Source organism: Bos mutus, chromosome 17 (genome assembly GCF_027580195.1).
Source record: "Bos mutus isolate GX-2022 chromosome 17, NWIPB_WYAK_1.1, whole genome shotgun sequence".
Classification (NCBI taxonomy): domain Eukaryota; kingdom Metazoa; phylum Chordata; class Mammalia; order Artiodactyla; family Bovidae; genus Bos; species Bos mutus.
The window spans coordinates 42,530,569-42,552,613 of record NC_091633.1 but is presented as its reverse complement, the minus strand read 5'-3'; the positions used below and the strand labels follow the sequence as shown (position 1 = coordinate 42,552,613).

The window sequence follows — 22,045 nt, the reverse complement described above, 5'->3', positions numbered from 1 at the left end:
GGAGCTATTATCTGTCAAACTTTAACAGAAATATAAAAATAAACATGCAAGCCCTTGGCAGCCTGAACAGCAAAAATGGCACCAAGAAAGGGAGCAAAACCCCCAAGAAACCAGCAAAGAAGAGTGAGAATAGAACAGATTTCTGCTGTCGTGAAAAGAAAGAGGAGTCACCAGTCTCAGTGTGCTGCTCAAGGGACTTTAGCCAACGGTGGGTCACTCTCCAATGAGACAAGGGCAGGTCACCCGGAGCAAGCTGCACTGATCGGGACAAAGCTCTCATGATCCTCCTGCCTGTGGGGCGACTGCAGTGTGCACGTCACCGCGAGAGAAACAAGTGAGGAATTACCACCACAGAAGCACCTTGTGCAATTGAGCAAGGTGCTTTGCATTTAGCAAACTCACCATGACATTACAATTGTCCACTGATGGGTATGAACACATACCCGACTTGGAACAGGGCTTCTGATCTTGATAAATGAGGGCATCTGCCCAATGAAGCATTCAAGGACGAAGGCTCTTTCCTAGCAGTGATTTATATGTCTGGTGTAAGTTAGGTTATGAGGTAATATTCATTATTCAGAAGCTTAATACCTATGACTGCTCAGAGAATTTTAAAAAATAAATGCTGAAAAAAAATCATCCATTCTTTATTCCCAAATTATGTAATTTTAAAACTACAGGGCTTAATCATAAAGTTCAAAACTTGAAAAAGCAGACAACAATCACCCATAAAGCCCCCACACTAATCCAACACCACAGCGTTTTGCTGTATTTATATTAACTTCTAATTGTTTTCCCTGCATGTATTTTTTTTAATTTTATTTTTTAACTTTACAATATTGTATTGGTTTTGCCATATATCGAAATGAATCTGCCACAGGTATACATGTGTTCCCCATCCTGAACCCTCCTCCCTCCTCCCTCCCCATACCATCCCTCTGGGTCATCCCAGTGCACCAGCCCCAAGCATCCAGTATCGTGCATGGAACCTGGACTGGCGACTCATTTCATATATGATATTATACATATTTCAATGCCATTCTCCCAAATCATCCCACCCTCTCCCTCTCCCAGAGTCCAAAAGACTATTCTATACATCAGTGTCTCTTTTGCTGTCTCGTATACAGGGTTATTGTTACCATCTTTCTAAATTCATCGCAGCACTGTTTATAATAGCCAGGACATGGAAGCAACCTAGATGTCCATCAGCAGATGAATGGATAAGAAAGCTGTGGTACATATACATAATGGAGTATTACTCAGCCATTAAAAAGATACATTTGAATCAGTTCTAATGAGGTGGATGAAACTGGAGCCTATTATACAGAGTGAAGTAAGCCAGAAAGAAAAACACCAATACAGTATACTAACGCATATATATGGAATTTAGAAAGATGGTAACAATAACCCTGCATGTATTCTTTTTACATAGTTTATTCATTCAGTACATGTTTTTGAGGGCTTATTATGAGCCAAGCATTTTGCCCTGTGCCAAAGATGAAATAATCATTTTATTTCAACAAATTTCCTTGTCTACTTATTTGTAAGTTATAATCTTTCTTTCTAACTTTTTATTGCTATTTAGTACACATGCAGGAAAAGTGCATAAATTGTAGTACAATACATGCTACCTCACTCAAGTTAATAAAGTAGACTACTAGCATCTCGGGTACCTTTAAATTATTTTAACAATAAACAGTAGGCCCACCCTGGTAGTCTTCCTCTCTGGTTGATTCTCTTTCCTCCCATACAGAGGCACAAAGATCACACCCAGAGGTAACTGGCATTCCTAGGAGGGTCAGCAGACTGGAGTGATTATCAGGGGAAAAGAAATAAGGAACAGGAGGCTAACTGGTCATAATGACCTCTCTGTTAGGTTTCAAGAGAAATGGGTACAAAAATTTTAGAAATTTGTCTAAAACTCAGTCCAAATGGGTATTCCCAGCAAAGGCCCCAGGTGAGTATAAAGAGAGGACATGAGCTGGGGTTTTCCAGCATGTGGGATCCTACAATTATGGTGGCAATCCTGCAACAACCAGGCAGGATTTCATAAGCAGGTATGCTGGCCTCCTTTCACAGAACTAAAAGAAAAAACCCTAGAGATATTGTGGCCCAATCCTGTAACTTTACACAGAAGGAAGGTGAGGACTTCAGAGAATGAAAGTATGCACTAGCTCCTGTTCCAGGTGTCTGTTACTGCCTAAGTGATCACTAAAAACTCACTAGCTTCAAACAATAATGATCATTTTTGTAACTATATGTGAAGATGGATGCTTCCTAGACTTATTGTGGTGATCATTTCAGAGTATACACAAATATAAAATCATTATACTGTATACCTGAAACTAATATGTCAATTATATCTCAGTTAAAAAAAAAAAAAGAAACAAACACCAACCACCATTTATTATCTCTCCCGGTACTGGGGTGGATGGGGTTCAGCTGAGGTTCTCACTAGGGCTTCTCATGTAGCTGCAGCCGGACAGTGGCTGGGGCTGGAGTTCCCTGGACAGACTCTTCACTCACATCTGGTGGCCATTGGGAAGGGTAGCTGGGGCCTCAGCTGGGGCCATCAGCCAGAATACTACTACTCAAGGCCTCTTCATGCCACCTGGGCGTCCTCACAGAACAGTGACAGGCAAGCACTTCCTCACAGAATGGTGACAGGCAAGCAGCATTGCCTGTTTACGATCCCACTTCTTAAGTCACACAGTACCAATTAAGCTGCAGGCGCAGGCCAACCAAGTTCAAGGCCAGGGAGGCGGGGCAGAGACACCCACTCAGACTATAACTCTCCATGGGAGGAGTATCAAAATACATTTTAAGGAGAGAAAATGGAGATCTTGTTGCAACCAGTTAGAACACACACTTTGCACAGATGCCCTTCCTATAAGATTCCCCCTTGCAAATCCCCATCGTGGCATTTATCACACTGCAGGAAACTGCTTATTTTTGACCCACCTCTTCCACAACAGTTAAGTGAAAGTCACTCAATCGTGTCTGACTCTTTGCAACTCCGTGGACTATACAGTCCATGGAATTCTCCAAGCCAGAAGACTGGAGGGGGTAGCCTATCCCTTCTCCAGTGGATCTTCCCGACCCAGATATCAAACCGGGGTCTCTGAATTGCAGGCAAATTCTTTTCTAGCTGAGCCACAAGGGAAGCCCTTCACAACAGTATGAGCTACTTAAGAGAAGTAACTGGATTATTAGTGTAACCTTTGTATTCCTGGCATTTAGCAGATGCTCAAAAAATTATCTGTTACATCAATGACAAACAAAAGTTGGACTTTTAAGTAAAAGATATTTTTAAAATATTTTAAATGGTTTCTAAAGAATCTAAAAAAAACTCCTTTATCAAAAGCTCTCAGACTGAGTCAGCTTAAGACCATCAGCTTTGAGAATTGTTAATACCTGTAAGTTTCATTAACAACAGAGTCTCGTCTTTAACTAATTTATCTTAGGTAATAAAGTTGCTACTAATTCAAATATATCCAACAGCTTAAAATATATCAGCAACACAAAATGCTCATCTTAACACATATTCAGAATAACTCATAGGTTTATTATTTTCCCTTCAAAATTGGTAGGATATTTTATGACAAATGCCCATAAAAGGAAACTTATTTGTAACACCACTGTTGCTAAATGTGCCAAAGGAAATCATTAAAAAACCACTCCAAGAACTCAGTGTGCTTAAGTCCAAACATACAATTTTAAAGTATTTTTATTCTTAAATTACATATTTTTGTATCATGTTATTGGATATAGGTCATTCAAACCTAAATTATCACTGTACTGTCAATTTTCTTTTTCTTGTCAGCAAATAAAACAAAGATGCAATAAAATTTATAAAAACTCAAAAATTAGTTAAGTTGTTCCCTGGCTGAATAAGGTATGCATGCATATTCAGTGCATAAAGTGCTTGTCTAAAGAACACTGCTCATTGCAGTACACCATCCTTACAATTTCACTACTGTCCCAAATATCCCAAATGATATTGTCCAAGTATCATTGAGCAATCTTTAATTAGTTGAGACTCAGTATAATTTTGTTTTAATCCCTTTCCTCACAAGGCATCATCAACCATTAACCCTGCAAACAAGGACTGATGTTCACCAGCAGGACTTACCAATTAAAACCTGACCACTCTTCATTGCAGATCCTCCTGGCAGCAGGCCATGGACCACAAGCCTCTCTCCACCGCCCTGTTTTCCAGTTCTTCTCCAGCTCCACTTGGTCTGATGGATAATCCCAACAAGTACTTCCAGAAGCTTGAGCTGCTCTTTGGCTTTGGTGACCGTTAGCTTTTTGGGGTTTACGTAGATATTCACATCTTTGTGCCGCTGCTGGACAATAACTCCCGTTTTCTGATTGGACTGATGCTTTAGAATGGATACTGGCCCGCTGGCATTACTATTTTTTTTATTATAGCGCTTGGGTAAAAGTTTTTTACTTTTTAAAATCTTGGTAAACCGCTTGAGTTTGGGTTCATACTTTTTTCCTTCTCTGTAATCATCTTCTTCGATAATAATCTCGTTTTCACTAAATCTGACATGGTTCACGGTAGGTGTTTCAGGAAGGAGGCTTTCCTCCTCATCCTCACTCAACTCCAAATAAAACAGCTCTCCATTTTTCTGCACACTGTCCAGCCATTCAGGCTCAAGGTCACTATGGAAAAGAAAAAAGACAGTCTGAATCGCAGCCAAACATAAGAAAAACAGTTATGCCTTTCCAGCATGGGGATGAGGGTAGGGGCTGGGGTGAAGGGGGATGGGAAGGGTGAAACCTCCTTGATTATCTCAAAGTCTCCTTACTGTTTCTAATTTACTGTGAGCATCAGCATTATTTACTGTAGAATGCTGTTTGTAGAGCCTTGAAGAACTGGGGTTGGAGGAGAGGGGATCAAAATGGCACAGTGATAGCAAAGAAAACAAGTGAAAAAAAGAGATGGCCCTCTTCTAGAATCTAAGGTTCTGTTTTGTTTTTTAAATTTAATTCCCTGTGTGATTTTTGTTCACTTTAGACAATTTCACTGGACAATAATTTATGTTAGTAGTTGATTATGCAATTATGTCCACAGATGTAAGACATTTGGAAATTGTACATAAAAACATCTTATTTGCATAGAAATTATTCATCATGGCTGACATGCTAAAACAAAAACTAAAGCCTACCAATATTAAGAGACTTTGTTTATATAATAAAGTTTCAAAAAAAGGAACATTCACTCACCATGGACTAAAATCTTTGCTGAGATCAACTAATTTATCATACAATCACAGTTAATCATAATCATTTTGTAGCCTAAAATTTCCATAAAATTCTTTTTAATGAACAATTTTAGCAGGAAAAGTAAACCACATATTACATAATCCATCATGTGATTATTAAAAAAAAACCTTTTAACTGGGAAGTAGGACATTGAAAAAAACAAAATTGTTGCTATTAAAGTGATTGAAACAGCACTGAAAAACAAAAATACTCTTCTTAAGGTAACAGAACTAACCACAAACTCTATCCTGTTCTATGTTACAGTTTACCTTTCAAATTGGTATACTTTAAAGCAAAATTTGTTACAGTGGAAAAAAACTAACATGTGGAGAGAGTTTTTTCAGAAACATGTACTGTAATACGTTGGCATGAAAGGGTATAATCTGTGTCCTCATCATTCAGTTATAAGACATCTCTATTTTCTGCAGTATTTATTATTAGCAACTGTGGTTCTTTTAACTTAAGAGTCAAGTGTCTCTTTCTAAATATCGTGAAAATTAATCCAAAAAAACGCACTATTCTATTACTCACTCTGAAACTAACCACTGCCCTGGTCTGTGGTTGGTAATTAATACTGAATTTTCAACTACATATGTTTGGTTAAAAAAAAAAAAAAAAAGCATAACTATCCCCAGATATCAAAACTAACATTTCTTTGGCCCTTGCTGGTCCCCAGTGTGTGGATCATTTTAGGCACTTAGGCACATGTGTATTATTCACCATTATCAGTTGCTTTGAATATATCTATCTATACCTGCAGAAATCAGCATTTAATAACTCTGCAGTTCTACTGATAAATAACTGTGTCCTTGCCATAAAAAATTAGATAACAATGTACCATAATTTAAAATGGCACAATGAAAATACCATAATTATACACAATTACTTATGGAGATACATATCAATAAGAAAATGAATGAAGCTGATTTGCTTTATCATCTCACCCTTTTAATCTGCTATGTTATTTATATTAAAGATCATCATCATCATTATGCTCAGTCGTGTCCGACTCTTTGCGACCCCATAGACTGTAGCCTACCAGGCTCCTCTGTCCATGGGATTTTCCAGGCAACAGTACTGGAGTGGATTGCCATTTCCTTCTCCAGGGGATCTTCCCAACCCAGGGCTCGAACTCGGGTCTCCCACATTGTAGACAGACGCTTTACCATCTGAGCCACCAGGGAAGTCCTATATATTAAAGATACGTGATCCCAAAGAAACATTTATCCCTCCCTGCTAAACATGATTTATCTTATTCTCTAAAATCTGAATGTGAAACCACTTTTTGGTTACGAGTTAATGATCCCAGCAGGGAAGTGTGCCAGGGAGGGTGGCATTCAGTAGTGGAACAAATAAACAGCACCAGGCACTGTGCTGAGTACTAGAATTACAGTGATGAAAACATCAGTTCCCTCCCTTGTCCAGAGGAGAGGAGAAACTGAGAAAGAGCTCATGACAATACACATGGTCAGTGCAAAAGAGAGTTTATCCAGCTTGGTCAAGTTGAGGGTGGGATCAAGGGAGACTTTCCAGTAGGGAGACCACACAGGTGAGTTTTAAAGTGGCCAGGGAGGAGGGCTTGGGAGGCTGAAGCAGAGGACGAGATGAGAATTCCAAACAAAAGTACCAGGATGAGCAAAGGCCTTGACGGGTAGTCTCCTCGGTCTATGTGGACAACCACAGCCCGTCTGTGGTTGTCAGAGTAGAGTTGGTGAGTTGGGGAATGATAGGAGATGTGGAGTTCTAATTTTGCAAGGGACCCCTGCAAAAGATTTGGATTTTGTTGTGTAGGTAAGAGAGCATCAGTGAAGAGTTTTAGTAGAGGGTTTCCAAGTCAGATACCCTTTGAACAGCTCTACGTTGACAGGATGATAGAAGAAGTTGAGGTGGACAAAAATTCAAGAGGCCATGCAGGGGACTGCTTCCATAGTCCAAGCAAATATGATATAACTAAGGCAATGGGAGAGGAGACGGAAAGCAGGAAAAACATTTGAGACATGCTTGAAAATCACCAGGATGTTGAGACTGATTAGATGTGATGATGAGCAGGAGGAAAGAATTGATGCTGATTAGATTTCTAGTTGGCAACTTGTACTTTCATGCATCCTTTCTTATATATATAGGCAGACTCATTTTACATAAATGGGCATGTAATTATTGTACAGGTCATCTTCCCTTTCTACCTTTCTCTGACATAAATGATGTTAAAATCTATGTACCACACAAGGTCTTGCTATATAGCACAAAGAACTATAATATCCTGTAATGAATCAAAATGGAAAAGAATATGAAAAAGAATATAGATATATAAGTACAACTGATTCACTTTGCTGTATACCAGAAACTAACTGGAATTATATATTGATACATAACATTGCATATCAACTATACTTCAATAAAAAAAAAATTCTGAAAATCTATGTTCTTATAACAATATAATATATATATAGGGAAATCTGCTACTGTTTGTTTTGAAAAAGTGATTGGAACCTACACATATGCACATGCACACACACAAGTATAATTTATCACTTAAAATCATGATTTAGAAATCCCTAATGGCTATATCCCTTATGGAAATGTAGGGAATTTGATTACTCACCTACTGATAAGCTTTACATTCACTTTTTTTTGGCGGGGGGTGTGCCTATGAACAACAATACAATAACCATCCTTCTATGTAGGAAAATATATATATGTACATACACACACATATATATACACTTGTGATATATATGTATATACATATACATTTTTACCCAAAGACTGTAGCAATTCACATTTCCACCAGCAATGAATGAGATCCATTTTCTTAACCTCTAGATTTAAAAAATAATTCACTTTAAGCAGAATAATTTGCTTTTTAAGAAGAGGAAGAAATTTTTAAAAAGGGGGTAAGAGACAAAAATAAAGACAAGGAAATGACTGTAGTATACAAATGAAGACAAAACACATAATAAAAGGAAAATGAACTGAGAAGTCACAGACCTTGGTTCAAACTGTTCTTTTGAGATTTTCACTTATGATACTCTGGACTGGATCTGGGAACCGAAAAAGGACTTAAGCAGAGGAACGGTGAAATCTGAATAAAGTCAGTTTAGTTAATAGGACTGTACTAATGTTAATTTTGACATTACTAACTAACATTACTAATGTTAGTTTTGACAAACGTACCATATTTGTGTAAAAGGTTAACATCAGAGAAAACCTGGGTGAAGAATTTACAGAAACTCTTTGTACTACCTTCGCAACTTTTCTGTAAACATAAATTTATTCCAAAATAAAAAATTCATTTTTAAGTCTACCAGTTTTAATTAAGATTTTTATGATATATAAAAATCACAGTAATCAATATTAACATAAATATCCTTTCCTCTCTTTTTCTGAGATCCTATGGTGCAAGCTGCAAAGCTGTTATTGTGCAAATGTCTTTCAATGAGATTCTTACTTGGTTTATTCTGCTTTGCTCTAAACAGAAATAACTGTGTATTTATAGTCGGCCTGCAAAGTTTGATGGCACATCAATTGGGTTCAAACTCTAAATGATGTGGTAAATATGGGCAGAGGCCTTCTTCCTAGAGAAAAACTTGCTAATTTGCAGATAGTTTGCTTACATAAGCTGTAACAGAAATATATTAAAGAAAACAAACTTTAGATAATGCTAATACGTTGCTCAATTATTGATGTATTCAAGAATTCCATGTTGATACTACATCTTTTTTTCTTCTTCTAAGTTATGGAATCTCTCAGATCCTTAGCTGCATTAATGTCAGCATTTTATCCAAGTGAAATAGCATCAGCATTTCCTTGGTCACCACAAAAATGAGAAAAACGTTATGAAACAGCCAGCCCTCACGGCACATTTCCTTAAGGAAAACAGATTTTGGCTACAATTTCAAACCTCTTACGTTATACTTTTTTACTTTTAGTGGGAAAAGCACACATGCTTTACCTAGGCAGCCAACACATGTGGCTATGTAGTTACACAGTACTAATAGGTACAGCAGGGCAAGTCTAGGGACAGAGAAAAACCACACACAACAAAAGCAGCATGACAAATTATCATGGATTCCACTGCGGCTTGGTTCAGTAAGGACTGGTCTGCGTAATGCTTTTCTGTGTTTTCATTTCTATGTTCTGTCTACCAGCAATATCTAAATTTTCATCTCCAAAGTCTTCTCCCTGTTTTCTAAAAGGAAACAATGATTTTTAATGGATAAAATCTGTGCTAGCTTGAGAAGGTGGGGAACCTGGGGTGGGCTGATGGTGTTCCTTCCAGTCCAGCCACAGCCACCACTGGAACAAATGTGAAGCACAACAGAGAAGGGGTGAGCCAGTGAGCTAACAACTGTGAACCTGTTGCCTGAAACAACTCTTTACACCAGGGACACATCTCCACTGGAACTATGCTAATAATGACCCCATCTCCTATCCCAATACTTCAGCTAAACGGGGCAAGTCTACAGTGCACTAAGTTAAGGATATAAACACAGACTAGCAAATCGGTTTCTGCTAGAACTTTACTGTGCTTTTAAAAGAAGTCAGGTGGACAGACAGCTCTTCATCTAGCTCAAACACAAGTGCCAAAAGTGAGGAATGAAAACTGCTATAAAGAAAACAAGGGCTTCCCTGGCGGTTCAGGAGTAAAAGAGTCTGCCTGCAATGGAGACGTGGGTTCGATCCCTGGGTCAGGAAGACTGCCTAGAGTAGGAAATGACAATCCCCTCCAGTATTCTTGCCTGGGAAATCCCATGGACAGAGGAGCTGGCCATGATGTCACAAACAGTCAGACATTATTTAGTGACTAAACAACAACAACACAGGAGAAAAACTGTTACTGGAGAAATCAAATCTTGTTATTGTTCAGTTGCTAAGTTGTGTATGACTCTGTGTGACCCCATGGACTATAGCACGCCAGGCTTCTCTGTTCTTCACTATCTCCTGGAGTTTGCTCAGATTCACATCCATTAAGTTGGTGATGCCATCGAACCGTCTCATCCTCTGAGTCCTCTTCTCCTTTGCCTTCAACCTTTCCAAGCATCAGGGTCTTTTCCAGTGGGTGGCTTTTCACATCAGGGGGCCAAAGTATTGGACCTTCAGCTTCAGCATCAGTCCTTCTAATGAATATTCAAGGTCGATTTCCTTTAGGATTGACTGGTTATATCTCCTTGGTGTCCAAGGGACTCTCAAGAGACTTCTTCAACACCACAGTTCAAAAACATCAATTCTTTGGTGTTCAGCTTTCTTAATAGTCTCACTCTCACATCCATACATGACTACTGGAAAAACCATAGCTTTGACTACATGGACCTTTGTTGGGAAAGTAATGTCTCTGCTTTGAAATATGCTGCCTAGGTTGGTCATAGCTTTTCTTCCAAGGAGCAAGCATCTTTTAATTTCAAGGCTGCAGTCCCCATCTGCAGTAATTTTGGAGCCCAAGAAAATAAAACCTGTCACTGCTTCCACTTCTGCCTCTTCTATTTGCCATGAAGTGATGGGGCCAGATGCCATAATCTTTTTTAATGTTGAGTTTCAAGCCAACTTTTTCACTCTCCTCTTTCATGCTCATCAAGAGGCTCTTTATTTCTTTTTCACTTTCTGCCATTAGAGCGGTATCATCTGCATATCTGAGGTTGTTGGTATTTGTCCTGGCAATCTTCATTCTAGCTTGTGATTCATTCAATCTTGATTCCAGCTGTGGCATTTTGCATGATGTACTCTGCATATAAGTTAAATAAGCAGGGTGACAATATACAGCCATGACATACTCCTTTTCCAATTTTGAATCAGTTAGCTGTCTGGTTCTTGACCTGCATACAGGCTTCTCAGGAGACAGGTAAGGTGGTCTGGTATTCCCATCTCTTTAAGAATTTTCCACAGTTTGTTGTGATCCACTGCTGCTAAGTCGCTTCAGTCGTGTCTGACTCTGTGCGACCCCATGGACGGCAGCCCACCAGGCTTCGCTGTCCCTGGGATTCTCCAGGCAAGAACACTGGAGTGGGTTGCCATTTCCTTCTCCAATGCATGAAAGTGAAAAGTGAAAGTGAGGTCGCTCAGTCATGTCTGACTCTCCGCGACCCCATGGACTGTAGCCTACCAGCCTCCTCCGTCCATGGGAGTTTCCAGGCAAGAGTACTGGAGTGGGGTGCCATTACAATTAAGTCTAAAAAGGATCAATTAAGGTTCCAGGAGAAAGTAGCACTTAAATGGGATCTTGAATGATGATGACAAGTAGAGACAGGAAGAAAAGGTATTTCAAACAGAGAGAACAAAGTATGTACAAAGTGTAGGAGGAGTAAAAGAACATTTAGGAATGAGAATGGGTGACCATTTCAGTGTAATAATATTATGCACTGAATTCTTATGTTCCCCCAGAATTCATATTTTGAAACACTACCCCCCAATGCAATGGTATCAGGAGGTGAGGCCCTTGGGATGTAATTAGAATTAGATGAGGTCACAAGGGTGGAGCCCTCATGAATGGAATTAATGCCCTTAGAAGAGCCACAGAGAACTTGTTTCTCCTCTCTACTATGTGAGAATACAATGAGAATGTGCAGTCTATAACTTGGAAGAGGGCCCTCACCAGAACTTGGCCATGTTGATATCTTGACCTTGGACTTCCAGTCTCCAGAGCTGTGAGAAATAAATTTCTACTGTTTATATACCACTCAGTTTAGGATTCTTTTTTTCTTTGCTATGTTACATGGCTTGTGGGATCTTGGTTCTCTAACTAGGGAGAACCTGTGCCCCCTGCAGTGGAAGCATGGAGTCCTAACCACTGGACCACCAGGGAATTCCCTAGGATGTTTTTAAATTAGTGGCCAGAGCTAAGACAAGTAGGAATAAAGGTGACTTAAAGGAAGATCATCAAAGATGGATCTGAGAGGCTAAAGAACAGATCTAAAATAGCTTTAAAAAGCATCCTAAGGAATCTGGAATTTATCTGGGAGGACAAAAAGCTTTTGAGTAGAAAAATGATTTAATAGATTTTTCTTTTTAGAGCAGTTTCAGGTTCACAGCAAAACTGAGCTGAAGGTACAGCAACTTTTCATATACTCCCTCCCCATGACATGCATGACCTCCTCCACTATCAACATCCTTCACCAGTGTGGTTCATTTATTACAATTGATAAACTCATAATCATAATCACCCCAAATCCACAATTTACGTTACTGTTTATTCTTGGTGTTGTACAATCTACAGGTTTAGACAAATGTATAATGCCATGTATCATCCAACCACTATATAGCATCACACATAGGAGTTACACTGCCCTAACACAATTATTCTAATATTTTCAATTTTAAAATAAAAGTTAAAAAAGATGAAGGCTCATAAAGTTTCCCAGTTACCAGGAAGATAGTTTTTATGTTAAAGAAAAGCATGTCTTTTCTAAGGCAGCCAGACAAAGATTTCATTTCCAAAGAGACAGAAAAGCTTATACATTTAGCCTTTATTTTCTCTTCAAGTGTTTGCCCCTTAGAATATAGCACTCTTGAGACATCTTGTAAAGTAATAAGTTATACCCAAGAACTAATTCTGAATTCCTAAAAACCAGAGAAAACTTGATGAAATTAAAATGTCAACACTTTCAGGTTTTCAGAACCCTACTCTTAATCTAGTACTTATTACACTGAACCAAAATGCCTCTCATAATAATCTCCTGAAAAAATTATTTTGACATTGCAAATATGCTATGGATACTGAAAAAATCAGTAAAAGTTTCAGTTGTTTCAGGCTACATTATAAGAAATTTCATTGTAATTGAAGTGGCTGAATTCTTTGAACAATAGTCTGCAGTGATCAAACCTGAAATATTAGATAAGTTTTTTAATCTCAGCCTTCTTTTCCTGATCATAAGGATGATCTGGTTAAGGACATGGATATCAACTTCATTTTAGTTAGCTTTGTTGGTAATATTCATGTGTGTGTTTAATTATACTTTTGATCCAAACTGCTACACTGTATCTTTTTGTAATAGGTTCTGTACAAGAAAAACAATTTAGAACTGTAGTTTAGAAAGTAAACACAGTCAGCTGTATGGAAGAAAGACAGCAAACAGGAGAAATTAGAAGCACCCAGACCAGTTGTACGGCTACTCCACTGGTATAAGGGACATGCGAGCAGTTTAAGTAAGGCGGTGCCTGTGAGAAGGGGAAGGAGGTGGTAGGGTGGATATTAGAAAAGTAAGTCAACAGGATTGGAGACTTATCAGATCTGAAGACCTGAGTAAAAACAGAGTGAGGTCAGCAAATGAGATGGGCAACACTAGTGAGGAACTAGGCAGACAATGAATTCTTTTCAATATGCTGAGATGGAGATGGTGGCAGAGAATTACCATATCTCATCATAAACCTAGCTACATACTGTTTCACTTTTTAATCGATATAATTTGATAAAAGAAAAATTAAAAGAAAAGAGAAGTCAAGGTTCAGAGTAGGAGAGAAAAAGGAAAATATTGTACTAAGCTGGATATTATTAATAATATATTGCACCACAACTCTGAATGAAACATTTTGATTCTTCACTTAGCACCTTCCCACATTAAAACCCAAGAAAAAGACAAATTTTGATATATCCAAGGAATTCTATTCAGAAACAAAAAGGAAAGAACTACATCTAAGTAACAAAATGAATCTCAAAATAACTATGCTCAATCCTATTCAGAAATAAATGGAGTCCTATTCTGAAATAAAAAGGAGAAAACTACATTTAGGCAACAATATGAATGAGTCTCAAAATAAGTATGCAGAGTAGAAGAAGCTAGACAAAAAAGAGAGTCCATACTGTATGATTTCATTTTTATAAAACTCTGGAAATACAAACTCATCTATCACTACAGAAAGCAGGTAAGTGGTTGTAAGGAGTGAGGCAGGCATGAGTAGTATTGGGGAGGCACACAGGGAAACTTCTGGAAGACAAGGATATGTTCATTATCTTGGCAGATGTATACATGTCAAAACTTATCAAATTGTGCACTTTAAATATGTATGATTTATTATATGTCAGTTACACTTCAATAAAGATGTTAAAATATCCCAGAAAAAAAATTTAAAGGACATATTTCTCTTCTCCAGTCAGTCTTCTTATTTTCAGTGGACATTCTTTAGCTTTTTATAGCTGAATTCTCCTTCTAAAGTATCCCTTTTTCTCCCCATCAGTCAAAGTTTTAAAACTCACAACAATAAACAATTCACTTTGAAAAATCAAAACTCTAGGTCAATTTTATGAAAACTGGTAACTTTGGCCAACACAAACCATGTGGCTTCAATGAGTAGGATAACTGTAAACCAAAGCAAAGAAACATGGAGTTATTGCAAGTAAAGTGTTTCTGTCATTTCAGGACTGAAAACTAGTCAATGGTTCCCTCAACCCAACCCACCCTCCAGTATTACCTCTGAAGCTTCCTCAGGGACTAGCCAATATGCCAGGTTAGGAGGTACTGCACTAATTTAAAAATTTCCTCTTAAAAGTACCTATTAAAAGTACTATAACCAGAATGTACCTTAAAGACATCTTCTCTAAAAAATGATAAACTTATTAATTCTGTATTGACAATAACTTGCAGCTCAAATTGGTTTTCAAAGCATGTCAGAAACAATGACAATTTTCAGAAAGAATATGCAGAAATTAACTGGAACCTTGAAAGTTCAGAACACTTTATGTGAATCAGTAAGTGGCGTAACTTCCTTAATAACCTCCATGTAGGCAATGAAAGACAACAAGCAATTCATCTCTTAGCTTTGATGAGAAAGCTTAGGTTCACATCCCTGCATCTTTGATCCGCATGTTCCAGTGTACTGTCCAAGCTGGGAAGGCCATCACTTGCACTGGTGACTCTGCACCTTAGGGAGGTAAATATCATAAGGAAAAAACCGACAGAAGCCTACCTGGTCAGGTCAGTATATCAACTTGTACGTTCTAAACACCAAGAAATGACAGCCATAAAATCTGTATCTTGGTAGGACTTGAAATGTAGACCAGCTAAACAGTTTACATTTGAGATTTCCTGTAGTCTTATTATTAGGATGTTAAAGATACTGGGACATATGGAGTGACCAGGAAATGACTGATACAGAAAATTTAAAGGCCATTAAAGAAAAAACTAAAATATAATACATATATACATGTATTCAGAATCACATTGCTGCTGCTAAGTCGCTTCAGTCATGTCCGACTCTGTGCGACTCCGTAGACGGCAGCCCACCAGGCTCCTCTGTCCCTGGGATTCTCCAGGCAAGAATACTGGAGTGGGTTGCCATTTCCTTCTCTAATGCATACATGCATGCTAAGTCGCTCCAGTCCTGTCCAACTCTCTGAATCACAAAATGCTTTGAAATAACACATTTTCTGACACAAGGTCCTTAGCTTGCTCACTTTCCAGGTAACAGGGCTAGCTCATTTATTTATTCATCAAAATCAAAACACCCCCTTTGAAAACAGGTCTCCTAAATTTCTCCACTGACAGCACTCAACTGTGTGACCTTAAAAAGATTATAGATGCTCTCTGGACTAAAAGTGTGTGATTCTAAGATGTAGAGAAACCAAGAGTTTGAATCTCACATTGTCTATGGCTCCAACAGCAAGACCAAAGAAGGTTCCACATAATCCACACTTCCCTTCAAGCAGCCTGGCTTGACAGCCATGAATTTTTAAATTATTTTTTAAATGACTACAGTAGAAGATTACACAAAGTATTTGATATTCTTTAATTTGCTCAAGTCTTCCAGAATATAATCTGTCCTCATTAAGCCTCTAGAACACATTTAAGCAGCCAGTAGTGATGGTTTTCTCCTCCTACTTTTTAAAGATAATGATAAAAATGTTTTACATACCTATGGGTGAAAATAACTGCCAAGTAACTGATACTCCTAAATACACATTAAAGACTCCTGTTATTTTACAATACATATAAAATGTCATTCTAAGAATGACTATATATGGCAGTCACTGATTGATGCTTTGGCACCAGAACAGTTTCACAGCTAGTTGTTTCAAGCAAACACTAATTACTTTAATTGACCTTTCCAAAAAGTTCTCAATCCATAGCAGCAAGGGATAAATGCCTTCAAAACTGAAGCAGCATTGGGTACTGTGAACAAAAATAACTTTGCATCATTTTTAGGGATAAGAAAGTAGAAAATAATACTTGAGATACTCTGTATTTAAAAATTACATTATGACACAAAACAGAAAACAAGAAAACCATGGAAGTTCATAGGAAAATACAGCAGAAATACCATCCCCCTCAAAGCTAAAATAAAGCAGAAACACCCCCAAAAAAGTTGAGAGCTTGTTCTCTTTGGTGAGGCTAGGGTTGATCTACTTTCTTTTATACATCTACTCAGTTTTATAACGGCAGAAAAACCTACATAACTTAAATAGCTGACCAAACTTAGAAGGTGTCCCTTCACTCTAAATACTGTTGAGATTAAAGTCACAAAGATCATGACACCGAAGCAAGAAGACACTGCGACAGAACAGAATTTTGTGAACACTCTAGCAGATTATACTCTGATACTAAACTCACCAAAGAGACCCTCCTCCTTAAAACCTACAATAACAAAGAATGTACAGTAACAGTCATTTCGGCTCACATCGCACAGCTGAAACCTGGTGCAAATAACCCCCACTTATTATAGAACCTCAAACACTTATTCTCTACCACGCCAACACTCTCGAAGTCTCCCCAGCCCACGTGTACACTTTCGGGACAGAAAGGATGGATTTAATTGTCCCTCTTCGAGAACCTTACTTAGAGTCTGTACTCGTAGAGGAGTATGAACCCGAGCCGCTGACCGGATCTTCAGGATCATAATCCTGACGATCTTCTTGTGATGAAGGCTCTCCAGGGAGTCCCTCTGGGCTCCGAACCGAACCGCACAACGGCAGAGACGCCATCAGCAGGGATGCCGCTGCTAAAAGCAGAGTAATTCAAACCCCGCATCTACTGCTTGCCGGCGCCGCCATGTTGCCTCCTCTCGGGAAGCGAGCGGGGCCACGTGACCACCAATCCTCAGCTGCAATTGGTGGCAGCTCAGGTTGCCAGGGAGACGGGGAAGCTTCTTGGAGAGAACTGAGATCCACTGAAAGGAGCCAATGAACTAAAAATTCTAGGACATCCGGGAAGAATGGAAGAAGCTAAAACTTAACCACTTACGCTCCCCGAAAGACACTCATTTGGAACAGCTTAACTTGCTAAAACTAGTGGAGGCCCACTGGGTTTTTTTTATTTTTCTTGCAGTTTGCACTTTGTTGCTACGCCGAAAGCCTGTCCAAAACCTTAGATGGGCTCCGCCTGGGTTTCCCTAGAGTAAAGGAAAACTACCTTCTACCTCTCTGTACGTGCTTGGAATGGACGCTTTTAAGCAATGCCATGTAGGTGTTAATGTAAATATGCGCCATTATTTCTTTGGTTTTCTTATTGTTTCACAGAAGTAAATATTTTCACAGTTCTTCCAAGCAGATGTTGTAGAGGTGCTTCAAATTGGTGCCAATATTGTGAAATCAACTGCGTGTTCATTTTCTAGCTGAAAATTTTATAATTTGATGAAGTGTTCTCATCACCGAAGTCGGAAGTGTACACAGGTAAAATTTACCTGTCTTTTGCGAATACTTGCACCAACTATTTTTGGAATGTACAAAATAATAGCACTTATTTAGATTCGGCCATTGCTCTAATTACTTGTTCTATTCATGGGTATATGAACATACATGAACTAAATTTCTCTATACAAAAATAAGGAAACTGAAGCTTAGAGAGGTGTTATTCATCTTGTTTACGATCACACGGGTAGCAGGAAACAAAGCCAACAAGAGCGAAGTCATTAACCATTAGATTATATGTACTCCTCAGCACCCAGTAATTCAGCTATTCAGTTCAGTTCAGTCGCTGAGTCGTGTCCGACTCTTTGTGACCCCATGAATCACTGCAAGCCAGGCCTCCCTGTCTATCACCAATTCCCAGAGCTTACCCAAACTCATGTCCATTGAGTCGGTGATACCATCCAGCCATCTCATCCTCTGTCGTCCCCTTCTCCTTCTGCCCCCAATCCCTCCCAGCATCAGGGTCTTTCCATTAGAGATGAGTAATTCAGTATTAGAGATCTATTCTAAGAAAATAAGAGCTGCAAATAAAATTTATAAAACTTATAAAAATAAAAAGCTGAAAGCAAGCTTAATGTTCAGCAAAAGGGTAAAAGTTAAATGTCTTTACATATAAAGTATGATCAATATTATGATGTTAATAGAAATGTTTTCAAAAGCAATGCATGGGAAAATGTTCCTATTATAGCTGTTAATTTTTTTAAAAGATCTTAATGTTATTTTATGATCTCAATGGATGAGGGCTGGGGATTCAACTTAAACTATATGGGTAGATGGTAGAGACTGAAAGATGAATGTGCAATTTATAACATATAGTGTACTGTGGTAAATACAGAGTTCTAATGGAATACCCAAAGGAAAACAAACTTGGGACATGTAGGGCCACAGCAGATTTCTTAGAGGAAGGCTTAACTTATCTTGTCATTACAGAATAGTATGTTCCAAACAGTGAAGAGTAGTGAAAGATGAGTCATCCCATAGCCCAGAGAGATATATGCATATATATTGCCCAAAAGAACCTGGGCAGTAGCCATTAAATATTTAAACTTTCAAGCTGCAATGTAGTTTCATTTGTCACATTAAATTATGTATATTTGAATATCCTAAGTTTAATGGTTTTAGGGTTAGGGTTAGACGCTTGCTCCTTGGAAGGAAAGTTATGACCAACCTAGATAGCATATTCAAAAGCAGATACATTACTTTGCCAACAAAGGTTCGTCTAGTCAAGGCTATGGTTTTTCCAGTGGTCATGTATGGATGTGAGAGTTGGACTGTGAAAAAGGCTGAGTGCCAAAGAATTGATGCTTTTGAACTGTGGTGTTGGACAAGACTCTTGAGAGTCCCTTGGACTGCAAGGAGATCCAACCAGTCCATTCTGAAGGAGATCAGCCCTGGGATTTCTTTGGAAGGAATGATGCTGAAGCTGAAACTCCAGTACTTTGGCCACCTCATGCAAAGAGCTGACTCACTGGAAAAGACTCTGATGCTGTGAGGGATTGGGGGCAGGAGGAGAAGGGGACGACAGAGGATGAGATGGCTGGATGGCATCACTGACTCGATGGACGTGAGTCTGGGTGAACTCCAGGAGTTGGTGATGGACAGGGAGGCCTGGCGTGCTGCGATTCATGGGGTCCCAAAGAGTCGGACACGACTAAGCGACTGATCTGATCTGATCTGATCTGAATGGTTTTATTTGTATTGATTTCTAAATTTGCTTTTTAATAATTGTTAACTAGCTATTGAATTTTGTTTTGCAGTTTATTTGTATTAATTTATAAATTGTTTTTATCTTATGAAAGAGCTGTAAAACACAGAGCTTATACCTGCTTATTTTAAATTAGAGTAAAGTTTGTCATCCCTGGAAATCTGTAAGTCTTTCCTGAAAAGAGAAGTCCACATACCACAAATATTAGAAAACAGGGGACTAGTTCATAAAGGGATAAATGGGTAAAGGGATGATGACAGAAAGAGATGGCACCTAAGGAACAGATGGAGAGATATGACCTTGCTCAACACCTCGTCTCTGAAGCTGGTACCCAGAGGAGGGTGCAGGTGTGGATGCTGACTTGCCAGTGGCACTCAGGAGGCTAAGGCAGTCTCCACGTGATGGTGTTTATTTTCTCTAGTAGTTAGAAGACAGTCTTGCCAGGTAAAAGTGATGGGGAAAGTAATGGAGTCAGAAGCCTCAAGAGAGTGGAGTCCGGAAAGAAAAGAAACATATTTCCATCAATATTGAGTACCCCCCACCCAAATAAAGGTGTATTACTTTTAAAATTAGAGATACTATTAAAAGGTGGAACTGCTATAATAGTTATATTGTGTTTCATCTTAAAACATACATATTCTCACCACAATCCCTAAGATTCCATTCTAAAATTAAAATGCTTTCAGTGCCTCTTTAATAAAGTTAGACTTTCCTCATTTTAAAAGCACCTTATTGGAAATTAAAAAAAAAAAAAAAGACATTTTAAATTTTAACAAAGGCGCTAGTGGTAAAGAACCCACCTACTAATGCAGGAGACATAAGAGACACAGGTTCGATCCCTGGGTTGGGAAGATACCCTGGAGGAGGAAATGGCAACCCACTTCAGTATTCTTGCCTGGAGAATCCCATGGACAGAGGACGTGGCAGGCTATAGTCCATAGGTTGCAAAGAGTCAGACATGACTTAAGTCCCTTAGCATGCATGCACACATTTTCTACTATAAATAACACTTCATTTTTTTCTATAAGCATCTGATAATTTCATACCCTGCTCATAAGTCACAATGCCACCCCATTAAACAGAGAATAAAATCCAAATTGTGGAGTCTCTAAAAACAATACCTTCCAGTTCTACAAATAACTGAGCACTAATATGGAATTAGAGACTTTATTTCCTACTATACATTAATCAAGTTAATCAAACTGTCGAACTTAACTAATTGACACATCTTAACTGAGATGCTTGTTAAACATACAGCTTTAGGATCCTACCCCACTTCAACAAGATCAGGATCTCCAGGGGAGGAGCCTGAAAAGCTCTGTTTTGAAAAGTAGCCCTAGTGATCCTCAAGTTAAAGGCAAACTTGGGAAAAACTGCCCTTAGCCTTCCTTTGGTTCTATGCTTCCTACTTACAGGCCCACTGACCATCTCCTAAACAGGAACCCATTCCCACCTCCTAGTTTTGAGCCTGGCAGCAGAACTCTCCCTGCCTTAGAAACAATCATGGGTTTAATCTTGAGTGAAAAATCTCTCCACACTTTACTTTTCCTACCTGTGAGTTAGGATATCGGTACCTATTTCACAGGACTGTTGAATCCAATGAGTCAATGCATGTAAAATACCTAACACGTAAAGTGTCAGATTTTTTTTAACTCTTCTGTAGATCATTTACTCACGCAGATCTCTCACTATGGAATGCTGCTTATCCAAAACACTACATTTTCCTTCAAGATCCAATTTCAAGTTGTACTTTTTGCAAGAAGTCTCCCCAGGCTCTTTTCCTACCTTAGTAAGAATTCCTCTTTCCACCTTCCCTTTATAACATATCACATAAAGTTCTAATTAACTGCCAGTCTGCCTAGTATCTAAATTATGTAGGAATACATCTATATTTGCTACCAAATGACAATTCCTAGAAGACATGACTTTTTTTTTTTTTCAGTCTTCTATCTTACATAAGGTTGAACCAGGGCAAGAAGTGTCACATAAAAGTATATCTTTAGGAAAAGTTCTTTCACACTAGGTAAGTATTTGAGTTATGTCAACTTAATTTCCATAAGTTTAATGAACAAAATTCCTCCCCCTCCCCAGAAAAAGTTTTCCCTTTGCCTGATCTTTCACAGAAGAAGAAATAATAGCAATCCTTTAAAATTCTTATTTAAAATTTGAGGGTAATCTGATTTCCAGATTTCTAACTTTATATATCATATTTAACTAAATTAATATTTGATACCATTAGATGTATTGGAGAGGATGAAGAATGGAAAAGAATTTTCAAGGACTTTGTAAGAATACTGACTTTGCAGAAAGACTCAAAAGATTTAGGTTCTTTTTTTTTTTTTTGGCTGCACTTGGAGGCTTGCCTGGTCTCAGTTTCCTGACCAGGAGCTGAACTCTGGGCCATAGAAGTGAAGCCCAAAATCCTAACCAGTAGGCTACAGGGAACTCCCAGGCCT

The 22,045-nt window shown here is 38.5% G+C and overlaps 1 protein-coding gene across 3 annotated transcripts in view; it reads right to left on the bottom strand.

The window, feature by feature from the left end:
* INTU (inturned planar cell polarity protein) overlaps positions 1-17,263 on the bottom strand; it is an 84,397-nt gene extending 67,134 nt beyond the window's left edge. For all 3 annotated transcript variants that reach the window (XM_005904813.2, XM_070386501.1, XM_070386500.1), the window contains exons 1-2: positions 17,034-17,263; positions 4,133-4,671 (exon numbers count right to left, since the gene is read on the bottom strand). In XM_005904813.2, coding sequence (XP_005904875.2) covers positions 4,133-4,671; positions 17,034-17,179 — 685 coding nt within the window. In that variant the 5' untranslated portion in view covers positions 17,180-17,263. The remainder of the gene's footprint in view (positions 1-4,132; positions 4,672-17,033) is intronic.
* Between the last annotated feature and the right edge of the window lie 4,782 nt (positions 17,264-22,045).